The sequence below is a fragment of the Lutra lutra genome, chromosome 2 (genome assembly GCF_902655055.1).
Source record: "Lutra lutra chromosome 2, mLutLut1.2, whole genome shotgun sequence".
In the NCBI taxonomy this organism is placed as follows: Eukaryota; Metazoa; Chordata; class Mammalia; order Carnivora; family Mustelidae; genus Lutra; species Lutra lutra.
The window spans coordinates 120,751,454-120,769,224 of record NC_062279.1 but is presented as its reverse complement, the minus strand read 5'-3'; the positions used below and the strand labels follow the sequence as shown (position 1 = coordinate 120,769,224).

Sequence of the window (17,771 nt, the reverse complement as noted above, 5' to 3'; positions counted from 1 at the left end):
TAGTAAGCTATACAGTGTGATATGAGGGTCATTTGAACTCCCCCACCTAAAGTCATCTTAGTACCACACTTCCTAAATCTAACTAGTAGAGAATATTTTGGGGGATAAAAATAGACTGAGTTGCAAAGGATCTCATCTCATCCAGTCTCTTCTTTTACAAATTGATAAACTGAAGCTGAAGTTTGACCTCTAATTCACAGCAGCCCCAGGTCATCTGAAATCTCTAGGCTCTTAGGGCTGTGCTGTTCACACTGTGGCCTCCTTTGGATTTAGCTTTTCTCTCTTCCTCAAAGAAATTTAAAAATGCATTTACTCCTAGGAGGAATAACACAGGACCCTACTAATTAGTATTAATTCATTTATGAGATCCAATTAATTCATCATTTCAATTTGACTGCTGATGGCTGGTCAACTTGAGAAAGTTCGTAAGCTAAGTGGGAGCACTGAGGATGGAAACAAAAAGGAGAAAAGAGTATCTCAAAACATAATTGACCCCCTGCCAAATATCATTTATGGTTTTCTCTTTTCTTAACATCAAAGTGGTGAGAGAATCATGGCGCAGGACTGGGGCATCATCTAATGATGGGGTTAGAATTTTAGGAATTTTTCATTGCTGTCCTGGGATAGCAAATGTTTATCCTCTCTCCCTCTCTCTCTCTTTCTCTCTCTCTCTCCCACCCTTCCTCTCTTTCCCTTTCCTACACCCTCCAATATTCTCAACCACTATGCTTTGCCTTTGCCTACAATATCCCATAAAGTCCCTTACCCCAGTTGACAGTAAGCAATAAAACACCATGGGAAATGTGACACGAAAGAAACCTGTTTTTACTGGGCTCCTAGGCTCTTGATAGGAAGGAATACTTTAAACTTCCTGGCTCAGGATTGAGATTGTCCCCCTAGGGAGCATGCATAAAGAACAGTGAATGGCGGCTGAGCAGTATCTTCAGGAGGGAGGCTCTTACCTTGACCAGCAGTCTTCCTTCTCAACGCTGCCCTCAACACCACACAGTGTAAGTCTGGCATGGAAGCCAGGTTAGCGGCCCGTGCAGGATGAGCACATAGGAGTCTGGCCCCAGAGAGAAGATCTCGGAGTTGTAAACTATGGGTGACCAACTTCACACTTGGGCATAAGGGGCTCAGCAGTGACTTTATGAGAATAATTAGGGTTGGTATAGTGTTTTGTCTTTAATTTAGCATCTAGGCCAGGGATGTCTGTCTACAGTTACTTAATCAAAAGAAATCCCTGATTAAAAAGTAAACTTCCCTACTTTTCACTATTCAAATAATAGCTGATAGTATGGATTTGGTCTTAGATCTTTTAAAAAATGAGATTTAAAAAATGAGATTTAAATGTCCACAAGTATATGACCTGTTAAGGAAAGGGCATGACGATGCTAATACTCTATAGCAGTTGTGCTTTTCTAAATCTATTTTGTCAAGTAGTAATGGTACATACGGATTCTGTTGAAAAGTAGGTTGCAGGGTGATGAGACAGGAACAAGCATCTAAAAATGTAAGACTTGGGCGCCTGGGTGGCTCAGTGGGTTGAGCCTCTGCCTTTGGCTCAGGTCATGATCTCAGGGTCCTGGAATAGAGTCCCTCATCGGGCTCTCTGCTCAGTAGGGAGCCTGCTTCCCCCTCTCTCTGCCTGCCTCTCTGCCTACTTGTGATCTCTCTCTCTCTGTGTCAAAAAAATAAAATCTTAAAAAAAAACAGTAAGACTTTTGACTTAGGATGTAGATGATAGTGATAGAAAACCAGATTCCTTTGCTTCTAATAATATTAAAAGTATATACATGTACATATATATATAATCAGTTTATATGTATATTATATAAGGTCTTAATATGTATATAATAGCATCTAATATATTTTAGTAGCCAAATATGAACTTTTTTTGGGTCAGTAGAAGATTTTTATTTTATTATTGAGTTTATTTTATCTCAATTCTTGTTCAGTTACACATCGAATTCATATTTGACTTCTAATTTCATTATTCATTTAATATTCCTGAAATAGTAAACATTAGCTTTAGAAAGTATTGTGAAAGCGTTTATTTTTGAAGATAAGCTTCATTATTAGAGCTTCTTAATTTTAAGATTTATCTCCATATTCTGTTAAATATCACTTTAATATCAAAATTAAGAGATGTGGGATTCATCAGATAGTTTTTTGTGGTGTAACTAAAAATTAAATGTGATTAAGCAGAAATCTGCCGAAAGAAGAATAACTGCTTACATTACTTTAACTTCTGATTATTAATTTATATTATTTGTGACTTTTATAGAAGAATTATTCTAATTCCCCTCCGCCTCTATTTCCACACATTTTCATATGTAATAAAAAGTTTTCTTTAGCTGGACGGGAAAATTGTCTGTTCTCTGGATTTAAGCACTCATGCATCTGTGCACCCCTGGCTCCAATAGGTAGATAGGCATCAGCCCCGTATTAAAAACCAGCTGTATAAAGGGAGGCGGTCTCTTCCAATAAGGTGTTACAGTATCATTGTAGAGCCAGGCATGAAAGTAGATAATTAAAAAGCAATACAGGGGTGCCTGGGTGGCTCAGTCAGTTAAGCATCTGCTTTTGGCTCGGCTCAGGTCATGATCCTAGGGTCCTGGGATTGAGCCCCACATCAGGCTCGCTGCTCAGTGGAGAGCCTGCTTCTCCCTCTCCCACTCCCCCAGCTTGTGCTGTCTCTCTCTCTGTTAAAAAAAAAAAAAAGGCAATGCAACAGTCAGTTTAACAGAGTTGACACAAAACACAGTTCCTGGAAGCAGAAACATCTAAGTTCTAGAAGGTACATGCGTTTAAGAAGTATTATCATGTCACGCAGGCAATGATTAGGGGCCTTCCCTTCTGCTCCCAGTGGAGGAAGGAACACACTGTTAAGTGGCCCTTTTGCTTTTCTGGCTTTGGCTGCTGAGGTGTCTGGCAAAGAGCTTGCGAGAGGGATGACAAGGAAAGTGATGAAGAGGGAAGACCGGAGCTTTCCTCCTTAAATATACAACAGCCTCTTTTCTCTGACTTGGCGATTACGGTATAAACCCAAATTAGCATTGTCTAATAGATTTATTAAACTCATACCTAGAGGATTCTGAATATAGCACAGGCCAACAGAAACTGTCAGGAAATTAATTACTGTGGAGACCCAGATATCTCTCCAGACTTATAAGTGCTGGAATCTCTAACTTTTTTTTTTTTTTTTGGTGGGATGAGAATCTTTAGACATGAAAGCTGTGCTTTCCTGTTTCTTACATGGAACTCCTTATCTTGTTGGTTTGGTTGCTGCTGTGATAGTGTGGTGTGGGTAGCTGTGAGCTCAGCAGTAGGCGGTGTGGGACCTGGAACTCCCCCTACCCCCGTACCCTATACACCAAGCAGTTGAATAGATTGGGCTGCCTTCCTCTAGCCTTGCATGCTGATGCCCTTAGGGGATATACTGAAGTTCAGAGTGTCCCCCACTCCACTTCTTCCCGTCTCCAAATACATATAGTAAGAGATTTTCAAAACATGTGTTTTTGATGACACCACTGAGGCTGTTTGTGAGACGCCCTCCCTCCCTGCGAGCACGCTCACAGAAAAGCCAGATCCTGTAGATGTCGGGTGTCTCCAGAGGCAGCACATTGACGGACACCTGCCTGCTTGCCAGGGGGCCTATGAGGTTTGTTTGTTTTTTGACTTTTCTTCTCTGACTTTCTTGTCCTTTGTCAGAGCCTGCTGCTTCCCCCGCTTATCGCCACTTCCAGTTATCACCACTCCCAACACTGTAACATGGCCGTTGCTCTCTGATGCTTTCCCCCCACCACCTCCTCGTGCTTTTCGCAGTACTTAGCTTGTGTGGCTCCTTCTGTTCCTCTTGCCCTTCACAGAATGACGGACTGGATCCTGGCCGGTTGGCACGTTCACTTTTCTTCAGTGGGGTGAACAGCTTCGTCAAAACAACTTGGGTGTTACTCTCGTGGCTTTGGCACACACTGATGGTGTTATTAGTCTGTTTGCCAGCTTGCTAGCTGAATTGAGTAGTTAAAATTGAGTAGAATTATCCATTTCAATAAAGGATTTGACTTCTTTAATAATGTTCATTTGTTGCTGAGTCCTAAAGAGTTGGTGATTCAATCCAAAGAGCAGGTTTTTGAAGCTGTTCTTTCTAGAACCCAAATGTTCCAAAACGTAAACTAAGCATACATTTTAATAACATTATTTTGATCTGCAACCTTTATTCATTTTTTCTTATTCCCCGGAGACAGCATGGTAGAGTACAGAGAGCTGGGAGAGGATCTCTGCGCTCCCTTCTTCTAAGTCTTTATCCTTTAATGACCTTAAAGAAGTGATTTACCATTCTGACTGAGTCTCTTTGTCTATAGATTTAGTGTCAGTTGGGTAGAAATAAGAGTAGGTCCAGGAATGGAAACAAAAGGAACTACCCAGAGGCAGGTGTAACAGGGTCAAGAAACTGGAAAAACTTAGATGAGCAGCCACGTGTTGCTTCTGTAATCTACCTGTGATAGGTCTTTCTTTTCAACCTCCCGCCTGCTGACCAGGAGAGAAAAAAAAATGAACCAAATGTCCATTTCGTGGTTGAAATTTGTTTTTTAAATTTCGGGGTTTTTTCTGTTTGTTTGCTAAACAGATACTTATTTTCATCCAACAAGCAAATTAAACAATCAATCAATTAAGCAATTATGTTAATTGAGTGATTAAACAGTTATGTGAGTTAACAGGAGGGAAGACTTGCCCTACACTAATGCAGGGATGAGGTCAACTAGGACAGTGCCTCCTTGTGCCTTGAGTTCCTATCTAAGGAACTTTTGCTTACTGATTCTTCCCTCCAATCTCTACAAGGGGTCGTAGTCTCCTTATTGCTCATGTATACACCTCTAGTTCAGGGCACTCTGGGGACATGCTGTGAAGCCAATTTCATTGATCCTAGTTTGATATTATAAAGTAAATTTTCCTTTTAATAAATAGCCTCTTGCTTGAATAAAATAGCTCAGGCTCTCAGAAAGCACCCCTTCCCCTGCCCTCGCTGTCCTCTGTAGCATCTGGGCACTGGAGGAAGGGAACTTATGTGTTCCCTAGAAGAAAGAAAGAGTTGTTGTCCTCTGATTCTTCTGGTCTTTGGGTGATGTTCATTGTCTACTTGGGTGCTGCTTGTCAGTGAAAAGAACTCGATCTTGGCTGACTTGCCTTTGTTATAACCCAGACATGTTCCTTGGCATATATGGTTTGAGCTCAGCTTCCAGGAGCTCCAGAGCTCTAATCCAGTTTACAGCACCAGTGGTGTCCCTAGTCAGGGAGGAGGGTCTCTGGCTCTCAACACAGGGTCCACACCACATGGGAACTTAGGGTAGCTTAAGAAATCCCACACCATTCCCTACTTAACTGAGCTGGGCTGTCCCAGATCTCTTGCCCTCAGTGGTTCCTCACTTTCTTGACTCTACATCTTAATTTTTACTTCCCTATTTTTTCTTTCTTCTGTTAGGACAAGAATGTCTTTGGCTTTGCAGTCAAAAGCTGTCTTGTCTGGGTGTTGAGAACATTCTATGATCAGGTTCCTTCAGAACTAATTAGAGAGATCAAGGAACTAAGCGAATCTTTCCTCAAGACAATTTCTCTCTTTCCTAGATTCTGCTTGCAAAATCCCATTTTTCCTACAAAAAGCTGAAAATCACCATCCTCTTTCTCTTTGCATGCCTCTAAATTTTGTCTTCTCTACTTCTCCCTTAAACACACCCACCTAACTCTTAACTAACCACTCGCCCTTCCCCCCACCACACCTCTCCGGCTACCCCCACAGCAAGGCGTCCTGAGTCAACCAGGGCAAAGGTACTATATTTGGAAAGACAAAAGAGAAAAGCACCTTACTACTTTTTTCCCCAAAATACCCTTGACTGTATAGGAATACCCTTGACAGTATAGAAATAAGCAGGATAATGTGTTTATAGGACAGTGAGAAATGAATCTGAGGGGCAAGGAAAACAAGGTTGGCTGCTCAGCATCCTTGAAGGTCACCCGGAGGATTCTAGTTTGTTTGTGGTTGTTTAAGAGGCCTGTGAGAGTAAAAGCAGAATTTAAAAAGATCAAGATGCTGGGGATGGCTGCAGCATAAAAGGAGGAAAATTAGGAGTAGCTTGTGGCACCGGAAAGAATCTGGAGTCAGGCAGACCCCAGTTGAAGCCCAGATTGCATTTTGTTATCTGTGTTTTGGTGGGCAGGTTTTTTAATCCCAGTTTTCTTATCTATGAAAGGGAAATAATAGCTGCTTCATAACTAAATGGGAATTAAATATGATAGTAACTAAATGGGAATTAAATATGATAGTAACTAAATGGGAGTTAAATATGATAGCACAAAAAACGTACCTATATGCTGGGTGCTGAGTAAAGTTTAGTAGCTTTCCTTCCTGTCATCTTTGCTGGAAAGCTGTAATAATCCAGCTATGATTGGTTAAAGATCTGGAGGACTGTGCTGGCAATGAGAATTGGAAGGGAGGGTCCAGTACAAGAAACATTCCAAAGAAGAAGCTTCAGAACTTTGAGACTGATAGCATCAAGATGGTGAGTCATAGATGACCTTGAAATTGCTTAATCTGGGGGCACCTGGGTGGCTCAGTTGGTTAAGCAGCTGCCTTTGGCTCAGGCATGGGATCAAACCCTGAACTGGGCTCCCTGCTCAGTGGGGAGTCTGCTTCTCTCCCTGTCTCTGCTTGCTGCTCCCCGTGCTTGTGCTCTCTCTCTCTCTCTCTCTCTGTGTGTGTGTCAAATAAATAAAATCTTTAAAAAAATAAAATAAAAAAGTTGCTTAATCTGGAGGGGGTGCTTGTTAAGGGAGAGGGTGAGTTGGGACATTTTAGAGTGACCCAGGGACAGATAGTTGTATGTGTGGGATCTGAGGTCAAGGGAGAGGACAGAGCCTGGGAAGAGATTTGGGAGCTCAATGGAATAGATAGTTTTTGAGTACGTACTCCCTATGGGTCCCTGGATAATGACAAATAAAGCATTATCTGGCCATGCAGGAATAATGTGCACATGTGAGGGGATATTTATTAAGACTATGTTTCTTTAAAAAAAGAATTAATGTAACCATAAAAAGATGTAGAACACCTGGAATACAGGATAATTGATTTTACATCTGTGTGAGAAATCATTTAGGAGGAGAAAAAAGTACGTACTAGAAATCTGGGGTAGAATAGTAATGGTAACTGAGCACTTTTAGATCTCAGCTAAATTACTGTATTTCCTGGGGGGGAGGGGAAGGCAAGGGTCATATAGTTTATATATTTTATAGTTTATATATTATTATATAGTTATATAGTATTATATATTATGATATATAGTATTATATATTAATATATATATTATTATATAGTTTATATATTATTAGATTAACGGAAGCAAACTGATCTGGAGAGAGGCCTATTAATACACAATTCTAGTATAATTTTAGTACTTGAATCCTCATAAAAGGTACAGTGGTTATGGATATGATAATGGATGACCTCTTTAACCCTTTAAATGGATTTTGAAGAAGGCATAGTAACCTTTTAAAAATATCAATCCTTGATAAAAACAAGGGCGTGACATTAAAGAGTCACTGGTGAAGGCATTTTGCAGGCTTCTCATTTAGTTTCATTCAGGGACTTGCTTCCTGAAGTTCAAATTTTAAATGTTAATAAAACAAAGGGAACCTAAAGGAACATAAGGCCTCTTGTCCCTTAGGCTGCACTGCCCACACATGTTATTTCAAGTTTACTTTTGGCAGGGCCAGTATGACAGATGTTTAAAGGTCTCATAGTCTGGGGTCATTGATTCAGGATAATCCCATTGTTTTTATCCTGGAGGTTCCCAACCTTTAGTGTGCTTGCGAGTTTCAAAGGATGCTCGTTGAAAATACACATTCCTGGGCACCTGGGTGGCTCAGTTGGTTGAGCGTCTGCCTTCAGCTCAGGTCATGATCCCAGGGTCCTGGGATGGAGCCCTCCATCAGGCTCCTTACTCCTTGGGGAGTCTGCTTCTTTTTCTGCCCCTCCCCTCTGCCTATGTATTCACACTCTCTCTCTCTCATGCTCTCTCTTAGCCCTTTCTCAAATAAATAAATAAAATCTTTTTTAAAAAATAAAATGCATATTCCGTATCCCCACCCACAAGAGATTCTGATTTAGTTAATCTAATATGCGTCCCAGAAATCTGCATTTTATTTTTTTTCTTAAATTTTTTTAAAGATTTTATTTATTTATTTGACAGACAGAGATCACAAGACAGATCAGAGAGGCAGGCAGAGAGAGAGAGGAAGGGAAGCAGGCTCCCCGCTGAGCAGAGACCCCGATGTGGGACTTGATCCCAGGAACCCTGGGATCATGACCTGAGCTGAAGGCAGAGGCTTTAACCCACTGAGCCACCCAGGCGCCCCAATCTGCATTTTAATAGGCATTGCAAGTGATCTTGGGGCAGGGGGTCCTCCTGTCACATTTAGGGAAACTGTTAGAAGTCAGATGAGTTTATGTCAGAGTTACAAAAACTGAGGAGTGTTACTCGTATTTTTACCTCTGAATGGAATGGAGCAAAGGGTTGCCTTTGGGTACACCAAAGTATTTCTCAGAAAGAACTTCTTATCTGCTTAAGTGTTTGGAGAAGTACCAAGAACCCAAAGTTTGTTTCATATAGCATGCATTTTTTTTTTTCCTTAAGATGTATGGTCACTGTCTTACTCAGCTGGGGCTGTCAGCAAAGTACCATAGACTGCCTTAAACAACAAAAGTGTTTTTTTTCTCACAGTTGTGAGGGTCAGAAGTCCGAGATCATGGTGCCAGTATGGTCAGTTTCCAGTGAAAGCTCTCTCTTCCTGGCTTGCAGGTGGCTGTTTTCTTGCTGGGTCCTCCCCTAGTGGATGGGAGTGGGGTGGGGGACTTGAGGTGGGGAGACAGAAGGAGGGAAAGAACATGAGACCTCTCTGCTGTTTCTTCTTGCAAGGGCACTGATCCCATCATGCAGGCTCTCCCCTCATAACCTCATCTAATCATAATTGCCTCCAAACCTCCCAAAGGCTCATCCCCAGATGCCATCACGTTGGGGATTGGGGCTTAAACATACGGTTTCTGGGGGAACCAGTTCAGTTCACAGCAGACAGATATTACCAGCAATCCATATCAGCCTGAGCTTACACTGGTACTTGTAGAGCATCTGGTTTAGGTCAGTGGTCACTTCAGTGCTCTTACAAGAAAGAAGGCCCTGTGCAGTGGACCCTTGCAGGGCTGAATGAGTCAACCCACTGGATGAGGATCTGAAGGTAAGAAACTGTCTGGCAAAATGATTTTAGTGTTAGTATTACTAAAGTGAAGCATCCTCTCCCTTTCACCCTCATTCCTTCCTTATTTCTCATGCTAGAGGAGATGCATTGTCAAGACCAGCTGAGATTGGGGCCATGTTTATGATTGTGGACAAATTGAATTCAGTGTGACTCACACCATTCTATCATTCCAGATTAATGATGTGTCCCAGGAATCTGCATTATAATAGGCACTCCAAATGATCCTGGGGCAGGTGGTCCTCATGTCACATTTAGAGAAACGGTGTTAGAAATCTTTATATTTTCAAAGTCACTTCCTACATGGATCCACCATGAAGATAAGTAGCATTAGATCAGCTCTTTTATTTTGAAATAGGTGTATAATTTGTTCTAATTCAGAAATTGACTTCACACTTAACTCAGTGTTAGAATATTTTAAATATAAAATCAAAATGACTCATGTGATATGTGTTGTATAGTACTAATATGCCACATTTCAGCACAAATACACAATATGGAGACATTAGTTCTAAGAGATGAAGAGATACTAAGAAAAAAACTTCTACATACTAAGAAATGTAAAGAAATATTCATTAAAAATCATATTCCAGTATTTTAAAATCACACTCTTTGGAGAGAAAAGGTGGGGTTTTTATAAGTGATTTTTGTTGTAGATAGCAATCATTAGATAAAAAGCCCTGTCCATTAAGATGTGACACCTTAGGGGCGCCTGGGTGGCTCAGTGGGTTAAAGCCTCTGCCTTCGGCTCGGGTCATGATCCCAGAGTTCTGGGATCGAGCCCCGCATCAGGCTCTCTGCTCGGCAGGGAGCCTGCTTCCTCCTCTCTCTCTGCCTGCCTCTCTGCCTACTTGTGATCTCTGTCTGTCAAATAAATAAATAAAATCTTTAAAAAAAAAGATGTGACACCTTAATAATGAGTTTATTTCCCCCAGATAATGTATTTGAGTATAGACTGGAACTCTTCAGACATATATACTCTGCAAATATCTTCTGCAGTTATAGAAAATGTTAGTATCATTGGTAAGCACAAAATTCATCTTTTATGCCATATGGAAATTCTAGCCATATGAGGAGTTCCAATTTGTAGCTTCATAGTAAAAATATGAACCCAGTAAGTCAGTACCATTAGGAGTAAAAAAACATACTCCCCTGCCACAGTAACAGTATTTATCAGATTTGTTTAAAACCTTGTAATAGGGGGCGCCTAGGTGGCTCAGTTGGTTAAGCCACTGCTTTCAGCTCAGGTCATGATCCCAGAGTCCTGGGATCTAGTCCCGCATCCGGCTCTCTGCTCCATGGGGAGTCTGCTCCCTCTGACCTTCTCCCCTCTCATGCTCTCTCTCAAATAAATAAATAAAATATTAAAAAAATAAAACCTTATAATAGAGTTTGGTCTTGAAACAAAGCTCTCTTCGATGCAGTTCAGTGAATGCTATTTCCCAGTTCTTGTCCACCTAAAAGTCATCCTCATACCAACACACACACACTCACACACACACACACACACTCACACACACACACACACACACACACACAACACACCACAGCCCCGATCCAGTCTTGCACCTCCGTGTCTCCCACATTCACCATACACTCCACACACCTCACTCAGCATGCTACCCTACACAACATATATCCATTCTACACTGATAGGGCATTTCATTAGTTTCAGAAAGATTATAATGTAATGGTTGCCAATAAACACCCATATTTAAAAATTTTTGTCGGGGCGCTTGGGTGGCTCAGTTGGTGTAGCCGCTGCCTTCGGCTCAAGTCATGATCCCAGGGTCCTGGGATCAAGTCCCGCATCAGGCTCCTTGCTCAGGGGGGAGCCTGCTTCTCTCTCTGCCTCTGCCTGCCACTTTGCCTGCTTGTGCTCTCTCTCTCTCTGACAAATAAATAAATAAAATCTAAAAAAAAAATTTTGTCAACTAAGGGATTAAAATATATAAGCATTAAAAACATGAATTTTATTTTTATTTTTACTTTTTTATTTTAATTTTTTATTTTTAAAAATTTCTTTTCAGTGTTCCAGAATTCATTGTTTATGCACCACACCCAGTGCTCCATACAATACATGCCCTCCATAATACCCACCACCAGGCTCACCCAAATTCCCACCCCCCTCCTCTCAAAAACCCTCAGTTTGTTTCTCAGAGTCCACAGTCTCTCATGGTTCGTCTCCCCCTCCAATTTCCCCCAACTTACTTCTCCTCTCCATCTTCCCATATCCTCCGTGTTATTCCTTATGCTCCACAAATAAGTGAAACCATATGATAATTGACTCTCTCTGCTTGACTTAACTCACTCAGCATAATCTCTTCCAGTCCTGTCCATGTTGATACAAAAGTTGGGTGTTCATCCTTTCTGATGGAGGCATAATACTCCATTGTATATATGGACTATATCTTCTTTATCCATTCGTCCGTTGAAGGGCATCTTGGTTCTTTCCACAGTTTGGCGACTATGGCCATTGCTGCTATGAACATTGGGGTGTATATGGCCCTTCTTTTCACTACGTCTGTATCTTTGGGGTAAATACCCAATAGTGCAATTGCAGGGTCATAGGGTAGCTCTATTTTTAATTTCTTAAGGAATCTCCACATTGTTTTCCAAAGTGGCTGCACCAGCTTGCATTCCCACCAACAGTATGGGAGGGTTCCCGTTTCTCCACATCCTCTCCAACACTTGTTGTTTCCTGTCTTGTTAATTTTGGCCATTCTAACTGGTGTAAGGTGGTATCTCAATGTGGTTTTGATTTGAATCTCTCTGATGGCTAGTGATGATAAACAATTTTTCATGTGTCTGTTAACATTTGTATGTCTTCTTTGGAGAAGTGTCTGTTCATGTCTTCTGTCCATTTTTTGATATGATTGTCTGTTTTGTTTGTGTTGAGTTTGAGGAGTTCTTTATAGATCTTGGACATCAGCCCTTTGTCTGTAGTGTCATTTGCAAATATCTTCTCCCATTCCGTGGGTTGCCTCTTTGTTTTGTTGACTGTTTCCTTTGCTGTGCAGAAGCTTTTGCTCTTGATGAAGTCCCAAAAGTTCATTTTTGCTTTTGTTTCCTTTGCCGTTGGAGACATATCTTGAAAGAAGTTGCTGTGGCTGGTGTTGAAGAGGTTACTGCCTATGTTCTCCTCTAGGATTCTGATGGATTCCTGCCTCACATTGAGGTCTTTTGTTCATTTCAAGTTCATCCTTGTGTATGGTGTAAGAGAATGGTCAAGTTTCATTCTTCTACACATAGCTGTCCAATTTACCCAGTACCATTTATTGATGAGACTATTTTCCACTGTATATTTTTTTCCTGCTTTGTCGAAGATTATTTGACCATAAAGTTGAAGGTTCATATCTGGGCTCTCTACTGTGTTTATTTTTTACTTTTTAAAAGATTTTATTTATTTGAGAGTGAAAGCGTGCACAAACAGCGGGGAAGGGCAGGCAGAGGGAGAAGCAGGCTTCCCACTAAGCAGGGAGCCCAATGTGGGCTCGATCCCAGGACCCTGAGATCATGATCTGAGCTGAAGGCAGACACTTAACCCACTGAACCACCCAGGCACCTATGATGCATTTTATTTTTAATAAAAATGTTCAAACTGCGGTTAAAAGTATTCAAAATATGCAAAAGGGTATAAGTGAAGAGCAAAAATCTCCCTTCTCCTATGGCTCCTAAGTTCTACTGCTTAGAGCCCAGTATAACTATAATTAAAAGCCTCTTGTGTTGCTTTCTGGAAATTGCTACAAATGCATAGGTATGTCTGTGCATACATGGGTGTGCATATTTATGTACATATATAAAGATGTATATATATATATATATATATGCCATATTTATTTAATTTTAAAAAGTTGACCACCTGACACTAGTTGAGCAGCTAGAATGGGGTGCCAGGCTAGCACTGTTGTCCTTGGAGTTAACATGCCTCTCTGGAACTCTTTGGTTATCACCTCTGAAGACCTAGGTTTGCCTGGCCACATTCCCTTGGTCTCCATATGGGAAGCCTTCTGCTCTCCTCTCTTGGTTTGAGGTCAACAGAGGTGAGAATGGAGCGGGGGCTGGTAACTGTCTCTGATTTCTTCTGCTCCCATGCCCCCAGGAACAGTGTCCCCTTTAGCTAGTTTTCAGCCCCTGACTCTATGAATATTGTTTTATCAATGGTGGAAAGTATTTCTGGAATATATATTACAGAAAGAAAGCATTTTTCTCCCTCAGCCATTCACTTTTAACTTGCCACTATTATTTGCTTCAAAAGTCGGTAATGTAAAAAGAGCTTTATCTGGTATTTTTGGTTGCAACTCACACAGAAAACAAAAATCACAGATATTTTAAAGGAGCTTATCTTGAGCATTTCAGTCAGCAAGAATGTTAGAACTGGCTAAGGGTGAAGATGCAGATTTGTATTTATAATAACAGCCATTTAAATAGTAAAAGTAATCACAATGTTAAAAAAAGTAATCACAGTGTTAAAAATTATGTTGTTTATTTAGCATCATTTTTCAGAGACTCAGAACTTCTAAAAAAGCTTTTTGTTCATGTGCTAATGAGGAAACTCTGGAGCATTTTGTAAATTTCCATTTTACATCTGGGGTAAAGAAGTCCAAAGAAGTAAATTTACTCACCATCATAGAAATTAAACTGTGAACCTGAATCACTGTACACATCAATTTAATAACATCACTTTCATAATGCAGCAAAATCTCAATGAATGTGGTAGATATTAGGTACATTGTTTTGGATATTACAATTAGTGTCCAGTTGCTTTGTTCATAAAATAATAGTAGTGATTTTTTTTTTTTTTAAGAGAGATGGGGAGGGGGTTGGGTTGGGTAGGGGCAGAGGGTAAGGGAGAGAGAAAGGGAGAGAGAGAGAATCTTAAGCAGTCTCCTTGCCTAGTGTGAAGCTGGATGTGAGGCTTCAGGCTTGATCTCACAACCCTGAGGTCATGACCTGAGCTAAAATCAAGAGTCAGAGGCTTAGCTGACTGAGCCACCCAGGTGCCCCAATAAGTAGTGATTTTTAAACCGTAAATCATTCTATATCGTTTTACTTCAAAGAGGCAATTATATAATATTGGTAATTAACAACTCATTACAAAGTCGCAGTTATTTTCAACAAAGCAAGTTAGGTTTTTTGGGGGTGGGCGTGGGGGCGGGGGCAGAGGCAAGATACCCTTAAGAGAAAAAGATAACAAAGATAAGATCCTGAAAGATCCTTGGCCTAAATCCTAAGCTCCCCTCCCCTGCCCCCATCAATTATTTTACTTAGGTAAAAATAAGCAATGACTTGAGAGAATTCTTCTGTCCTAATTCTTGAAAAATTTGCTTTCTTTAGCCTCAAGTCCTAGTGCTCTGGTGCCAAGAACCTGCTAGACCTCTATTTTCAAGACTTTTAAGACTAGTATGGTTATTTATACAAGGTCCAGTGAGTTCCATCTTTACCAGAGCCACAAGGGAAACATGGATGTCTGGACATTGTTTATATTATTATTTCTTCCAAATGCCATTTTCTTTTGAACAGGAGCCCTCGTTCTGATAGGCTATAGGCCCCTCTCTGGGCCCAAGCAGCCCATATTAGGTACAGGTGTTAATTTCAGGTGCCTTGTTTAGCAACTGACCCAGCTGCCCGCCGGCCCGCAGGTCGGCTGTAGGTGTTGCCTATTTAGAAAGGGCTGGATCTGTGGGAGGAAGCAATAAGCCCTAATAGTCTACAGTTGCTTTTCATTGCTGCTGATTAGGTCCACGGAGGGAAGCCCATCCCTGAGGCGCAAGACAGTGATGCGGGAGAAGGGCCGGCGCCAGGCGGTACGAGGTCCGGCTTTCATGTTTAATGACCGGGGCACGAGCCTTACCGCCGAGGAGGAGCGCTTCCTGGACGCTGCGGAGTATGGCAACATCCCTGTGGTGCGCAAGATGCTGGAGGAGTCCAAGACGCTGAACGTCAACTGCGTGGACTACATGGGCCAGAACGCGCTGCAGCTGGCGGTCGGCAACGAGCACCTGGAGGTGACGGAGCTGCTGCTCAAGAAGGAGAACCTGGCGCGAATCGGCGACGCCCTGCTGCTTGCCATCAGCAAGGGCTACGTGCGCATCGTGGAAGCCATCCTGAACCACCCCGGCTTCGCGGCTAGCAAGCGCCTGACCCTGAGTCCCTGTGAGCAGGAGCTCCAGGACGACGACTTCTACGCCTACGACGAGGACGGCACGCGCTTCTCGCCCGACATCACGCCCATCATCCTGGCGGCGCACTGCCAGAAGTACGAGGTGGTACACATGCTGCTGATGAAGGGCGCCAGGATCGAGCGGCCGCACGACTATTTCTGCAAGTGCGGAGACTGCATGGAGAAGCAGAGGCACGACTCTTTCAGCCACTCACGCTCGAGGATCAATGCCTACAAGGGGCTGGCAAGCCCCGCGTACCTGTCCTTGTCTAGTGAGGACCCGGTGCTCACCGCCCTGGAGCTCAGCAACGAGCTGGCCAAGCTAGCCAACATAGAGAAGGAGTTCAAGGTAAGCTCCGCGCTCCACCCCGGCTACCCTGCACGCTCATCCGCCTTCCTGCTGCCGCCTGGTGCCTTCCAAAGTTTGCTCTGGAATCAGTTTTGCCCAGCGGATTCAAAATAATGAGGGATTGGAAATGTCGTTCAGAAATGATTCGATGATTTCCCCCTCTCGGCATGGTGCTGTGATAAATTCGCTTTGGGCTTGGGTGTACACTGAATCAGAGAGCTATAGTTAAGGTGCTGTTCTGTGTGGATGAGCATTAAGTAGAACGCAAGACCGCCCCTCCCACCACCACCCCTTTTGTTTAAAGGAGGGATTAGGTGTGACTTTTTGCCTCCCAAATTCTTCTTCCTCTTCTGTAGTTAGTGGTATGGTGGCACACAACACAGAAGGGTATTTAGCTTTGCATGAAGTGTTTATTGGCCCAAACATCTCTATAGCCCTTTAAATAGAAAGTCAAAAGACTAACATGAAATACAATTCAAGTCATTTTATTATGACAAAAATGCTTCTCCCTGAAATCCACAAATGTATATTCAGAGTGGTGAGTCCTAGACATTGGGTCAACACAGAAATACAAGGATAGCAAATTGTTTTGTTTTAATGCATTTTTTTTAATAAATGAACTTTTTTTTCCTGAACATCATTTCTAGTCCACAAATAGTAGTATTTTTAAGCAGTATTTTTTAATAAAAATTATACACGAATGATGGTACATTTTTATCTTTTATTCAGTTGCTACATCCTCTTATGTATTTTGATTGGTTCTACCTATTAAATCTGGGGCAAAAGGAGATTTCATGGTTCTGGTGAAAGTCAGACTGTTTTTCAGCAGATTCTTGTCTCCTGTTGTCCACCTAAGAAGATTATTGTAGACATCAATTCCTTAAATTATTTTCTCGATGCTGAGTTAATCTGCTTTTTAATGTTGTGGTGTCAGATCACAGAAAGAGTGATTATTCTGTCTTTCAGATCTTATTACAGTTTTACATACTTAAGTGAGATTTGCGCAAATGCAACTAGCAATATAATTCAGGTTAAGGGGTTGCAAGAAAATGGTATGAAACAATGAAATGAGCTATTAAGCCATGAAAAGACATGGAGGAACCTTACATGCATATGACTAAGTGAAAGAACCCATCTGAAAAGGCTACATACTATATGATTCCAACTATCTGACATTCTGGGAAAGGTAAAACTATGGAGACAGTAACAAGCTCAGTATTGCTAGGAGTGAATGGGGGTGGGGGCATAAATCAGTGGAGCACAGAGGATTTTTAGGGCACTGAAAATATTCTATGACATTATGATGATGGATACATGTTGTTATACATTTATCTAAACCCATAGAATTTACACCAAGAGAGAACCCTAATGTGAACTATGGACTTTGAATGATTATGATGTGTCAGTGAAGGCCCATCAGTTGTAAGAAATGTACCACTCTGGTGAGAGATGTCCGTGATGGAAGATGTGCACATTTTGGGGCAGGGCATATATGGAAACTCTATGTACCTTCCTCTTAATTTTATTTTGAACCTAAACCTGCTCTAGAAAAATGGTCTTTTTAAAAACAAAATCATGGGGCACCTGCATGGCTCAGAGAGTTAAAGCCTCTCCTTTCAGCTTGGGTCATGATCCCAGGATCTTGGGATCGAGCCCTGCATCAGGCTCTCTGTTCAGCAGGGAGCCTGCTTCCTCCTCTCTACCTGCCTCTCTGCCTACTTGTGATCTCTGTCAAATAAATAAAATCTTTAAAAATTATGTAAATATTAAAAAATTTTTAAAAAGCCAAAATCATGGGGAAAAAATGGCAGGAAAATTTTGCATGTTTTTTGTTTCCCTTCCCCTACACACCAGATCACCTAGATATTCATAAACCTTCATCTTGTCCTGATAGAGATCTGGACTTAGCATAACTTGGTTATTATATTAAAATTTTTGCTGATGTAAGAGCTA

The 17,771-nt window shown here is 41.6% G+C and overlaps 1 protein-coding gene across 3 annotated transcripts in view; it reads left to right on the top strand.

Annotated features, from left to right (window-relative positions):
* The window catches only part of TRPC3 (transient receptor potential cation channel subfamily C member 3), a 73,811-nt gene that overhangs the window by 5,875 nt on the left and 50,165 nt on the right, over window positions 1-17,771 (top strand). For all 3 annotated transcript variants that reach the window (XM_047718355.1, XM_047718354.1, XM_047718353.1), the window contains exon 2: window positions 15,047-15,818. In XM_047718355.1, the coding sequence (XP_047574311.1) occupies window positions 15,047-15,818 (772 nt within the window). The remainder of the gene's footprint in view (window positions 1-15,046; window positions 15,819-17,771) is intronic.